Below are 14,054 nucleotides of genomic sequence, written 5' to 3' on the forward strand. Positions count from 1 at the left end.
ATATTACATAGAAAGTGCCCTGTGGGGTGCCTGGCTGGCTCAGTCATAAGAGCATGTGACTCTGGATCTCAGGGTTGTGAGTTTGATCCCCATGTTGAGGGTAGAGTTTATGTTAAAAAAAAAAAAAATGGATCAATAATTTTTTGGAAGTGCCTTGTAAACTGTAAAGTGCTATACCAATGTTAACAATACTTAATTCTACTGCTATATTGACCATAAAGACTATGATTAACCTGAGTAGTGGTCACTCAGGCTGAATAGTTGATGACACACATATTACTCTGCCCCTGGCTCTCAGGAATCTGCCAACCCAGGAGCCTTAGAAATGACTTCAGGGCCCACAGACCCAGAGAGTAAGCCTGTCTGGTGGTCTCCTTTCTGGCAAGCTGTTTTCCAGAACTTTCTCAAGCCTTCAGATCTCTTCCTCCAGTTTTTCATGTGGTCACCCTTCATTCCACAGGATGTCACAATGCAGAGAGCCTCATGGCCCACATCCAGAGAGAGAACATGACCCTTTCTTTCCCACCTGTGGGGAAGATTCATGAGAAAGTTCCTAATCTTATAAAGCTTAGCCCCAGGCAAAGAGAAGAAGTATCTGAGGAACCAGGAAATGAAAGACTAAACTAAACATAATCCTTTGGGATTAGTTTGTGTACTTCCATTGCTTAGCTGTGACCTGTAATTATCAGTACTAAATTATGTGGGATACTTTTACACAAAGACACCTCGGAGAACAAGGGAATGGCCCAGCAGTTTATTTCTTTATGAATCATACTTACAAAATTGCAAGAAAACATCAGTGAAGCCCTCCCCGTTTTAGGATTTGACAATTACCACCCAACATGAGATCGGCTCCTCTATGACATGATGAAGTCATATTAGATCCCAAGGCTTGGAAATAAAATGATCATGGCTTCCCGCCTCCAGCGAGCCCAGAACAATCATCCCATTGGCCTGCTGGGCCAGGCCAACAGCGAAGACAAGTTGAACTTCTCTCCCAGCAGCAGAGACTGAAGCCAGAGGCCACGGCCGCCCGCCCGCGGACCTGGAGCTACTCCTCGGCGGAACCATCCAGGATGCATTTAAAGGAGAAAGGAGAAAACTTGTAACCAGCCCCGACGTAGAACTTGTTCTGGAACTCCACCCTGCATGGGGGGTGGGGCACAAGAAAAAGTTAGATTAAACACATAAGCTAGAGGCCAGCAGCCAAAGGGAAGAACACCCAGAACCTTGACTTTAACACTCTTATGGCTTCTATCACAGACATCACATGTCATCCTTTATGCCTGATGACATCACAGAGTTCATTTCCTCCATGAGGGGAGAGATGACAATATAACCTCTGGGAGAGGCTGTGATTCTGTTCTCTCAGTACATGTAGTGTCAACACCTTTCTTTATCAACAGCGGGCATAGAGGGGGTGAGAAAGCATCCGTGAAAGCTGAAGACAGCCTGTGGGATGGACAGGCGCGCACATGCACTCGAGATTCTTGGCAAAGATTTCACTTGAAAGAAAAATGGAAACTTCAACAAATGTTTTCGTGTTTGTAAACCTAGTGATGCCTGAGAGTCTGCAGACACATCTGTGAATGTCAAGGGCGTCCTGCGAGCGCCTTCCTTCTTCCGGGTACCCTCCGTCTGTCTGCACTTTGTAGAGGTCAAGAGCCTATGCCTTGGTGTGATTCCTGCCCTCAGCACCATGGGCCAAATGTCTCCCATGAGCTCAGCGTGCCTCTAAGAGCCTCTCTCAGATCTGTCATCTTACCAGCTGCTGGAGGGGTCCCTTACCTTGAAGCCAGTTGTAATACAACAAATGAACATTTAAGAGAGAACGAGTAAACGGGAACTAACATTTATTATAAGGCAGCCATTATATACAGGTACACACACACTCACACGTACACACTTATATACACATGTGCACACACCTATGTGCACACACACGCAGTGCACACATACACACGCACACCTGTGTGCACACCTGTGCACACATAGACACATATGCGAAGCACACTCATGTGGGTACACATGTGCATATACTTACAAACGTGTGCATTGCAGGGGGAAACACACAAATACACACACATTGTCATGTAATATTACACCAGCAGGTGACTGAACGAGGTCAGAATCTGAGGCCAGCTGGCAGGTCCTGGCCCCCAACCCCTCTCCAGCTCCTGTGGAGTCCCTATGGGGCAGCCACGCTCACCAGTGCAGTCGCAGGGCGTGCAAGAATGCAGAGAGGCCCTCCATGATCAGAAGGATGGCAACCGTCAGCACGGCAAATACGGCGAAAATGATGAAGACCCCAATGAGTCCTCCCCAGCCTCGCAGGCGAAGGCCAATGTTCATCACCATGGTCCAGAGCACCTCAGACAGTTCTAGAAAAGCAAGAGAAAGAGTCTCAGCCACAGGGTTATCTTTCCATACTCTTTTCCTGGGTCTGCACACCCTAGAATCCCGAATCTCGGGTCTTGGGTGGAAAACAGGCACGTGTGCCCTAGGGCACCTGGACAAGTCGGTCTATGGCAGCTTTGCTCACAATGGAGCAAACTATAGCTCCCAGCAGCAACATGAATAAATGCCAGTAACGTCACGTTATGCCACAGAAGCAAAATATAAAAGAATTCATACAATATGATTTGATATGGACTGAATGTTTGTGCCTTCCCCCCAACAAATCCATATGTTGAAGCCCTACCTACCTAAGTGATGGTAGTTGGAGAAGGGATCTTTAGGAGGTCATTAGGGTTTGATGAGGTCATACGGGTGGGGTCCTCAGGATGGGATTAGTGCTCTTATAAGAAGAGATAGCAGAGAGCTATCATTACATTATTGGTTTGAGATGAGTGTACCCAGCAGAAAGGTCACAGGGGCATGGCCCAGAGAGATCAAGGCCTATCCCTTGCACCTGGCCACGAGGACATGACAAGAAGAAAGACATGTGGGAGCACAAGGAGGAGTCCCTGTTTCTGTACTGTGCCCCCTTCCCGCCCCCAAGCTCTGGCTTTCAGCTGGAGTAACACCTGACTTTTCCTGACTTTTGAAGCATGTGTCCAAATGCAGCCTCTTTCAACTTAGGTCTCAACCTGGCACCAATGGACACAGATGTGCTCTAGTAGATCGCCACTGTTTCAAGCTACTGAGATCTGGGGATTGTTGTTATTGCAGCACATTCTAGCCTAGCCTGACTAACAGAGCAGGCAAACTACCAGAACGACACAGAAAAGCCAAGGCACACACAGGTTAAGCTGCGGCCTGAGTTACTGAGCTAAAAGTAGTATATGAGAAACTAGAACAGAATCAGTATTTATTACCACTCTACTGAACTACCTCTTCAAGCAAGTTCATTAGCATGAAGAAGGCGGCACCCATGGGAACTAGACATCTCAGGGAGTTCCAGAAAGACCCAATGGGTGGACCATGCCAGGCAGCTGTGAACCATATGGTTTTTGGGGAGTCAAATTACATCATCAGTGAGCATGGGCTGGCCAGAGGAGTCCCTCCTGTCCTATCTAGTTGTGACCTGAGTCCTCCAAACCACATCTGAGATGGAACCTAAAGACTGACATTAATGCTGCTGATCACACAAGCTCAGAGATCCACTTTGGGTCCCTGGGCAACCGTTTCGCATGGGTACATGTCAGTACACAAGTACACACATGCGGGGCTCGGGGTGTCTGGATGTAGATGCTTACAGGCCGCGTGTATGCATCCAAGGCCCTGTGTGCCTGCAGAAGTGTGTACGTGTGTATGTGTGGGAGATGATGCAAAATGAACATGGCCAGAGCAGTGAAGACTAATGATAAGCACTTGCATTTCTGCTATAAATTAACAAACAGGCTCACTTTCATTGCTTTGGCTTCTATCCTGCAAGGACACACTTTGGCTTTGTTTCTCGGTTCCAGGAATAAAAGATGGGGATGTTGCTTTCCAAGAGCTCACAGTCTAGTAGGGAGACAGGCTGATTACAACAGAATTGTAAGCACTGCTAGGACAGGGCACTCCCAGAACTCAGGGAAAGGGAACCTTCCAGACTGGGGACCAGAGAGGAAGATTTCCAAGGGTGGTGATGCCATCTGAGTGAGTTATGAAGGAAGAATTAGATACTGGGTGAGGAGAAAGTTCAAGAAGAGAGGAATAGGGGTGACTGGGTAGCTCAGTTGGTTAAGCATCTGACACTTGATCTCAATTCAGATCTTGATTTCAGTCAGGGTCATGAAGCCCACACTGGGCTCCACGCTAGGCATGCAGCCTACTTAAAAAAGAGAGAGAGAAAGAGGAATATTTCAAGCAAGTGGGCTGCAGGGCAAGCACACAGAAGGGTCCAGAGAACATGGTAGCTTCAGGAGCCTCAATGCAGGTCCTTATAGCCCTGTCTCCTTAGAAAAGGAAACTGCTAGAGCTTCTAGAAGGAGCCTAACCCTGCTGATGCCTTGGTTCTCGGATTCCAGAACTGTAAGGTAGTAAATTTGTATTGTTTAAAGCTGCTAAGTTCGTGGTAATTCATGACAGCAGCAACAGAAAACTGATATAGAGGGTAACCACTCTAAAAATATAAAGTCAGGCCTACAGAAGAAAAGTCACATCTTCCTAAGAAAGAAGAACCAGAAATAACCCAGGAAGGCACTTCTGCCAACAAGTACTTTGATTCTGTTTCCCAGGGGCGATCTGACCGTGACCATGAGGTCTGCTCACTCACGTGCATGAGCCAGGCTGAGGGCCCAGAGCCGGAGGTACGAGGCTGTGTTTGAAATGCAGCCCAGGCAATATTCGATCGTGTGGATGGCTTGATGCACAAAGATGTCTCCGAAATTGAACTGAAAGAGAGAGTTCTTTATTCTACTTTCATTAAGAATTCCCTCCATGAAAGCTTTCATTAACGGTGCACGGGTGAATAAAACATGGCCTCCACCGTATATCACATCCAGCGGAACTAGGGGAAAACAAATATTAATATATTTGGAGGAAGAGAATTAGCAGCACAAAAACGGAGATATATTATAGAGGGCACAGATTGCATGGAGCACTGGGTGTGATACAAAAACAATGAATACTGTTATGCTGAAAATAAATTTAAAAAAAAAATTAAAAAAACAACAGAGATATAGTACGTGTGCAGTAACATCTCCCAGAAAGAGCTGAAAAAAGTCCAGAGAGGAAGAGAGAACGGTTGCTAAGGCATCACGGGAGGTAGATGGCAGCCGAAGGAGCGGGAGGCATCCAGAAGGAGAGATGAGGAGGACCGTTCCTGCTGAGGGAAACGTGTCCTGGTAAGGAAAAGGCAGGTGGCCGGGAACACTGGGAAGGCAAGTTCTGGGGGAAAACAATTTGGCTGGAAGTGGGAGCTTGTTTGATGAGGAGTAGAAAGGAGAGGAAAGTTCCAGGAAACCGCAGAGTTGAGAAAATAACCTGGAGCCCATGAGGAGCCATAAAAAAACATCTGAGTAGAAAGTGGCCAGGGGAGAGGGTGGGAATAAAGCAGCACAGGGGGTGGGGGTGGGGGATTAATCTGGTGACAAAATAAACTGGCATAAACTGGCAAGGGCAAGGCCGATAAGCAAAAGAGCCTCTTTGTTGATTAGCTCGCTAATCCAGGGATCGGGAGGAGGAAACAGCGCACAGATAGCGGTAACTTGTTGTCAGGCTTCATGCTCTCTGATGCTGTGGGGACAACAGCCCGACTGGCACCATCCCAGCCCTCCAGTGGCTCACAGTCTAGTGGCGACAATGTATGTGAAAAGTGCAATAGCCAAGAATCAGCAGGACAGTGGGGACACAGAGGGCCTTTCACCCAGGAGGGGCTGGGACCATCCAGGGTTCCGAGGCTCTTGAGTTTGAGGAGCTGAAAGAATGGCCCTGACAGAAATGAAAAATGGGGGGAGATTAGTTGGGATTTTCAGACGCGTGGCATTTCAGGCGACAGCTGGCCATACAAGTAGAATCTTCCAGCACACAGTGGTCGAGGCAGGACAGGCTCCGAAGAAAAGTCTGGGCTAGAAATGGACACCTAGGAGGTCACCGGTGGGAGGAGGGACAGTGGGAGGTAAGTCAGCTGGAAAGATACACAAGGCGAAGAGCACGGAGAGAAGAGCTCCTAGCTTGGAATACATCTTCACTGGGAGGTGAGAAAGAATGAAACTGGTGATGCAGAGACAAGGTTCGAGAGGAGTCTCCAAAAGGAGACCAGGAGTCGTCACAGGGCTGTGGTCAAGGTCGGAGAGATACCGAGAAGGAATGGGGGCTGTGGCCACCCGGGTCAGGAGCTATGGAGAGAAGACAGGAATCAACGTCTCTGATTCAGCCACAAGAACAGTTGGGAGGAAGCCAAGGGCAGGAACGGACAGAGAAGGAGACCCCGGAGAGACAGAGAGTCACGGTAGAAGAGGGTTGTGTAGAGAAGCATTAACCCCACCCAAAGAGAGGGCTGGCACTGAACTAACATCTCCCATGTGAGAGAATTTTCTTCATTATTCATGGTGAGCCCCTGGGACCACATCTGATCGCTTCTGTGGTTGGAAGGTTGAGACATGGAGCGATGTGTTTCCGGTCCATGTCCATGGGGGTGGGAGGCGGCTGCTGGAGACCGAGTACAACCACTGGGCTGCAGGCCCACGGAATGAAACTCCAATCAAACTTTGGACACTGGAGCTCAGGTGGGCTTCCCGGGCTGGCAGTGCTGTGCAGCTGTTGCCACATGTCGATGCTGGGAAAGGAAGGCCTCCCTAAGGACACAGAATTCTGGAATTTGGGATCTTCCCAGTGTGGGATTCTGCCTATCTGCCTCTTCCCCTTCTGACTTCTATATTTGTGCTGCAGTAAAACTCCAGTTGTAAGGCTCACACTTTACTGAGTTCTCCAAGCTGTTCTACAAATTATTGGCCCTGAGAGAATGCGAGGGGCCCTGAACTTGTAACTGACTGGTCTGAAGAGAGGGTTGGGTGGTCCTGGAGATCCCCAAACCTGTGGCTAGTGTCAGGAGTCTTGGGAGGACTTGGCAGTCTGGAGAACTGTGTCCTTAACCCTGAGTTTGGCCAACACCTGGTGTGGAGAGAGGTCAGAGAGGACTTTGAGGGGACAATGTCCTCAAGCCCGTGTTTGCTTTGCCACGGGAGACCACCCCCCCATGACGGCACTTGGGGGAAGGAACCTACGAATGGTGCCTGAAGTCGCCCAAACAAAGACAGCTCGTTCACTGCAGAAGCAGGAGGGGAACCCTGACTGGGCAGATCCTGAGGGCAGGAGAAAGAGGAGAGATGCTGTACTGGACACGCTGGGACTGGATGAGTCAGACGATGTGTGGTCTGGATTCTAGAACATCCCAGCATGTCTGACAGACTTAGTAATATTAATCACCACCAATATGGGTTACTCTCTGTACCTGGAATCTTGTTGGAAACATTTGATCCAGTTTCTTTATTAATTCTAATGGGCCACCCATTAGTTTAAATGAGTATTATTATTATTATTAGTCATTAACACCACAAAGGGAGCTCCCTCTAGCCTCCCTCAGGCTTCACAGGGGCCCTGTCCCCATCCCAGGATTGGAAGAGAACTCCTGTTAAAACCCCACCCACTTGAGGCCTACGGGTGCTGCAGGGTTGGGATAAAAACAGCCACCTGCTTCATCGGGGAAATGTGGCACATTCCTGAGGGGGAGCGGCTGTCCTTGAACAGAACCGGGCAGGGAGGGAGGGGGAACGAAACAATTCCTGAATTCACAGGCAGGCAGATAATGTTACAAAGATAGGTCAGCGAAGTCCCAGCAGAGCCAGGGTGGGGACAGGAGAACAAAGAGGGGATGGTGGCAGGGCATGCTCGCGTCCAGGAGGCGGGCTGGGAAGAAATAACCCGCCTTTGACTTCAACAATAGGGCCAGATTTGGACTCAGATCTCATGGGTTGAGGGGCGCTGATTGGACGGCTCATAATAAATGTAGCCGGAGACAAGGAGGTCTCACGAACATGGATGACCTCCTATGCCAATAGATCTGGAGGCTGACACCTCACACTCACAGAGACAGCAGCACCTGGGTTATAATGTTAAAACACTCCTAGATTGGTTGGGGAAGAGCTGTTGTTCTTTCCTTTTTTTTAAAGATTTGTTTATTTTAGAGAGACAGAGTGAGCAAGAGATGGGGCAGAGGGAGAGAAGCTCTCATGACCTGAGCTAAAATCAAGAGTTGGACACTTAACTGACGGAGCACCCCCTCAGGCACCCCGAGGAGCTGTTGTTCTGATCCTATAGGCATTCCCCCTCCCTTGGGACCTCCCCAACTTCCCACAACTCTGTGACTACAGGGCTGCCACCAGCACGGTCCTCCCAACCTTCCCAGCTCCACTGCCCAAGTCCTTTCTGATGGGCTGGTGGCCACGCCCTACTGGTAGCCACACCCTACTGGTGGCCACGCCCTACTGGTGGCCATGCCCAGTTTAAAATATTTTGCAATCATCCTTGATGAGATCCCGCATCTAGACTCTGTGCAAACTGGGAAATCTTTGTCAACTATCGAGCCCCACATACCTCTTCTTCGTGGTCATCCTGACCCCCGTGGGCACCTGCAGAAGCCCTCTGGCCAGCACTCACAGAAGGACTGGAGTGGTCACCTTCAGTGTCCTCTGTGGCTTCTTCTTGGATCATGGAGGCCTGCAACTGCCAACAAGCAAGGAAGTGAAGCACTAAATTCACCCTTAGAATTAGAATTACAATTTATTCTACACAAACTAAAGGCTATCATTAAATATTAACTACGGACCAGACACCATTCTAAACTCTCTCTGTATCACCTCGTTTAGGCTTTGTGACAGTCTTTTCATATAAGCACAGTTATCACCTGGTTCTACAGAGAAGAAAACTATAGCACAGGAAGGTTAAGAAGTGCACCCGAGGTCACACAGCTTGTAAGGCTAGTTAGTGGCAGAGCCAGGATTCAAACCCAGACAATCTGATTCCAGAACCTGTTTTTCTCTATGGTGCTCCAGAATGTGCCAAATTAATCCATCTTTGCAGTAAACCAGTGCATGTATAAGAGTACCTTTTATTGTGTGTGTGTGAGTGTATATATATATATATATATATATATATATATATATATATATCCTATCATAAAATTATTGTACCTTGTGACCTGAGCAGCTAGATTTCTACAGGCAAAATTAATTAAGAGAGATTAATGACGGCTACAATCTGAAGGTGTGTATCTCCCCTAGTTCTTATACTGAAATCCTAACCCCCAAAGGGGATCGTAGTCAAAGGTGGGGTACTTAGGTCATGAGAGTAGAACCTTCATGAACGGGTTAGTGACTTTATAAAGGACTCCCCAAGCGACTCCCCTGCCCCTTCCACCATGTGAGGCCACAGTGAGAGGGTGGCAGCTAAGAACCAGGCAGTGGAGGGCCTCACAATGGTGAACATACTGGAGCCTGTGACCTTGGACTTTGAAGCCTCCAGACCTGAACAATCAGTTTGTTGTTTAGAAGTCACCCAGCCTGTGGAAGTTTGTTCCAGCAGTCCAAAAGGACTAACATAAGTACTTTTTCAACACTAATATCCTTTTTTAAAAGTAAAAACATCACTTTATAAAAATAGCTAAGAAAAAAATTCCGAGGCAAAAATCTAGGTGTGATCAGCATGGAATTTGGCCTGGTTTTATCCTTGAGTTTGTTTGTTTATTGCAGAGTAGGAGAAGAGAAGACCCCCTGGCTCAGAAGGGGGAAGCAGGCTCCACTCTCGGGGCAGAGCCTAACATAGGGCTCAATCTCATGACCCTGAGATCCTGACCTGAGCCAAAACCAAGAGTTGGACATTCAACAACTGAGCAACCCAGTCACTGTGAAACTTAATGTTCCATGTCCAAAGTGTTTCCTAGAATGATTTTATGGGTGGAGTATTACAAATTAGGCATTAAGGTATTTTTATCTTTCTTTCTTTTTGTCCTTTTTTTTTTTTTTAAGATTTTATTTATTTATTTGACAGACAGATATCACAAGTAGGCAGAGAGGCAGGCAGAGAGAGAGAGACACGAGGAAGCAGGCTCCCTGCTGAGCAGAGAGCCGGATGCGGGGCTAGATCCCAAAACTCTGGGATCATGACCTGAGCTGAAGGCAGAGGCTTTAACCCACTGAGCCACCCAGGCGCCCCATTTACCTTTTTTTCTTTAGTGGGTCTACAATCTAATATGTGCAGAGCCCTAGGCAAAGGTAAAAACAGAAGTCCACATGCCATATAATAAAATATTTAAGAGTTATAAATCAAGCCCATGGACCCCTAAATAAGATATGTTCTAGTCGGGATGCCTGGGTGGCTCAGTTGGTTAAGCCGCTGCCTTCAGCTCAGGTCGTGATCCCAGAGTCCCCAGATCGAGTCCCACATCGGGCTCCTTGCTGAGTGGGGAGCCTGCTTCTCTCTCTGCCTCTGCCTGCCACTCAGCCTGCTTGTGTGTACTCTCTCTCTCTCTCTCTGACAAATAAATAAATAAAATCTTAAAAAATATATATGTTCTAGTCTCCTATCTTGATAAATCAAGCAAACAAGCAAGCAAGCTTCATAGGAGCTTGAAAGGCCAGGTTCAAATTTGGAGTCCTACACCAGGACATGGCAGCACAGCCCTCCACCGTGGCACGCCACCCTATTCTTCTCCCTTCAGTCTCATCCCATAGCACGAGGGCCATGTTGTACACACATGGACACTCCCGCCCGCGGTGTCCATGTTCCACCTACACTGCCCAAAAAGATCTGCCCCCTGGCATGTCAGGGTCTACTGGTACCCATGTCACTGTGTGGTTGGCCCTTTTTAGGGCCTGGAAGTGGACTCGAGTCCATTTGGACAAGAATTCCAGGGTGCCAGGTCCCAAGAGGGAGCTCTGGGTAAGCCTTCCTCTTGGCCCCATAGTTCTTTGAGCCACAGTAAAGGATACGGCTCATGTTAACATGACTTTCTCTTCCTGAAATCCTATTTTCTCTCACCCTTAAAATACCTAAACTATAGCCTTTTCTGATTAAAATGAACATGAATAGGGGTGCCTGGATGGCTCAGCCATTAGGCATCTGTTTTCGGCTCAGGTCATAATCCCAGAGTCCTGGGATCAAGCCCCGCCAAGGGCTCCCTGCTCAGCAGGGAGCCTGCTTCTCCCTCTCCTACTCCTTCTGCTTGTGTTCTTTCTCTCACTGTCTGTCTCTGTGAAATAAATAAATAAATAAAATGAACATGAATAATTTTGCAGAAATATTAATACTGGACTTTGTAAACCCTAGTGCCCATCTTCTCCGCTTACTAACCTTCTCACAATGATTAAGCTGAGTGCCCAGTGAAGTCAAATGTACAACTCAATTTCAAATTAGTTACTGACAACTTTCTGAAAAAACATGTACTGAAAGACATGCACAAGGATATTTACAGCAGTATTATCTGTAATCACTAAAGCCAGAGACAAGCCGGGGACTTCCAGGGAAGATGGGCGAGTAGGAGGATCCTAAGCTCACCTTGTCCCTTGGATAGTCCTACATAACACCCACATCCGTGTAAAGAAGCCAGAAAATGACCCAAAGACTGCCAGAACAGACTCTCCACAGCTAAAGGTAGAGAAGGAGCCACATCAAAAAAACAAAAACAAAAACAAAAAAACAGCAGGAAGGGCAATGTTGTGGTTAGGAAACAAACTGACGCATGACACCATCCATGGGAAGGAGGGACACACAGGCATGGGGAAGGGAAAGGAGCAGATTGCAACCAGGCACCCCAGGCACAGGGGATCCACACTAGGAGGACAAAGCCCATATCATTTGACTTTGAAAATCAGAGTAGCTTAACTTTGCAACTTCTTACAATCAATGAGGTTTAACACAGAACTGAAAATCAGCAGCTTCCACCCTGGGAATGTTGGAGGATGATAGGAAACTGAGTCCCCACCTTTAAAGAAAGGCATAATAAATAGCCCTGCTGAGATATAGCATAAAAGAAGCAGTTTGTAAAAAAAAAAAAAAAAAAGCAGGGGGAGGGGTATATAAGGGAACTCCTTCCCTTATATACTTACTTACTTGCTAATCTCAGAACCAGTGCTGGAGGGGGGCAAGGCTCTTTGAGTTCTCCGAGAACAAAAGAGCTGGCCCAGGTATTTCCTTCCTCCATTCCCTAGGCTAGCCACACAGTCACCTACAGGAACCAGTGCAGCCAGCAAACATTCTCCACCCACCTTGCTAACAGTGATCCAAACCCTACCCTACCTCCCACCATGCTTTTCTGCCAACCACCCTTGGCAGGAGTCCATCCAAAGCAGCACCACAAGTATGGCCTTGTGCAAGCAGCCTCTACAGCATTCGGCACCATTCCAAAGTGACTCTTGCCCTGGGGAGAAGGGAAGATAACCACTCAAACATGTTCAATAGTGGCCCCAGCAGTAGGACTGACTGTAGGCCCAGCCCACCACAAAAGTTTCTCAAGGACAACATAGGGAAAGTGCCCTGCAGTTCAGTCCTACTGCATCTCTGGCAAATGCCTAGTCTGACCCAACCTGAGCCCAAACTGGCTCATTAACTACACAGGGACCAAACCCTGCCCACAACAGGCAAAGAGTCATTGCAGATGACTAGACTAAAGACAAACACAGCTCAGCCACAACAGTAGGACAAACACAACACACCCAGGAGATGCCCCCTGAAGACCAAGATTTTGGTGAACAGAGGACACTACAGGACCTCTTCTTCATAATACCACCACTTTCAAGAGCACAAAATATAGCTGACTTTCCTAATACACAGAAACACACAGAGAATTAGACAAAATGAGGAGACAGAGGAATATGTCACAAATGACACAAGACAAAATCCCAGCAAGAGAGCTAAATGAAATAGAGATAAGCCTGATAGAGAATTTAAAATAATGGTCATAAAGATATTCACTAGACTTATGAAATGAAGGGAGGACCTCAATGAGACCCTCAGTAAAAAGACAGAAAACTTTAAAAAGAACCAATCAGAGCTGAAGAACTCAATAACTGAAATTAAAAATACACTAGAGGGAATAAAGCCTAAATTAGAGGAAGTGGAAAAACGGATCAGTGACCTAGGGGAGAGAGTAATAGAAATAATCAAAGCTGAACAAAAGAAAGAGAAAAGAATAAAAAAAATGAGAAAAGGGGCACCTGGGTGGCTCAGTTGTTAAGCATCTACCTTTGGCTCAGGTCATGATCCCGGGGTCCCGGGATCAAGCCCCGCATCAGGCTACCTGCTTGGTAGGAAGCCTGCTTCTCCCTCTCCTTCTCCTGCTTGTGTTCCCTCTCTCATAAATAAATAAAATCTTTTTAAAAAATGAGAACAGATTAAGGGAACTCAACAACACTATTGAGTGTAATCATATTCATAGTGTAAAGATCCCAAAAGAAGAAGAAAGAAAAGGAGGCAGAAATTTTACTTGAAGAAATAATAGCTGAAAAGTTCATGAATGTGGAGAAGGAAACAGAAGTCCAGATTCAAAAGGTACAGAGATTTCCCCGACATAATATGTCCAAGGAGGCCCACACCAAAATACATAGTAATTAAAATAATAGTGATACAGAGAGAGAATTTCAAAAGCAGCAAGAGAAGAGAAAACAGTTATGAGGGAAGTCCCATAAGGCTATGAGGGGGTCTTTAGCAGAAACTTTACAGGCCCAGGAAGAGAGAGGCAAGACATTCAAAGTTTGGAAAGAAAAAAACTTGCAACCAAGAATACTCTCTCCAGCAAGACTATCATTCAGAATGGAAAGAGAGATAAAGAGTTTCCCAGACAAACAAAAGCTAGAGGAATTCACTGTCACCAAACCAGCCCTACAAGAAATATTAAAGGAGACTTTTCAGGTGGAAATAAAAGATCATAAGCAGAAGTAAGAAAAGTAAGAAGCACAAAAGAAGTAAAATTAAGTTCATCTATAAAAGAGAAAACGTTTAGTGCTTTTAGAATGGGTTCAAACTTAAGTGACCATCAGTTTAATATAGACCACTATATGTATAAGGCGTTATATGTATATGTAATGGTAACCAAAAATCAAAAACTGGTAATAAATATGCAAAAGGTAAAG

The 14,054-nt window shown here is 46.7% G+C and overlaps 1 protein-coding gene across 10 annotated transcripts in view; it reads right to left on the reverse strand.

The window, feature by feature from the left end:
• Positions 1-739: 739 nt before the first annotated feature.
• The window catches only part of ATP6V0A4 (ATPase H+ transporting V0 subunit a4), a 74,211-nt gene continuing 60,896 nt past the window's right edge, over positions 740-14,054 (reverse strand). For all 10 annotated transcript variants that reach the window (XM_004741680.3, XM_045063022.1, XM_045063025.1 and 7 more), the window contains 4 exons: positions 8,524-8,652; positions 4,703-4,820; positions 2,210-2,381; positions 740-1,145 (listed from right to left, as the gene is read on the reverse strand). In XM_004741680.3, coding sequence (XP_004741737.1) covers positions 1,052-1,145; positions 2,210-2,381; positions 4,703-4,820; positions 8,524-8,652 — 513 coding nt within the window. In that variant the 3' untranslated portion in view covers positions 740-1,051. The remainder of the gene's footprint in view (positions 1,146-2,209; positions 2,382-4,702; positions 4,821-8,523; positions 8,653-14,054) is intronic.

Source organism: Mustela putorius, unplaced genomic scaffold, assembly GCF_011764305.1.
Source record: "Mustela putorius furo isolate JIRA1106 unplaced genomic scaffold, ASM1176430v1.1 tig00003845_pilon_pilon_pilon, whole genome shotgun sequence".
In the NCBI taxonomy this organism is placed as follows: domain Eukaryota; kingdom Metazoa; phylum Chordata; class Mammalia; order Carnivora; family Mustelidae; genus Mustela; species Mustela putorius.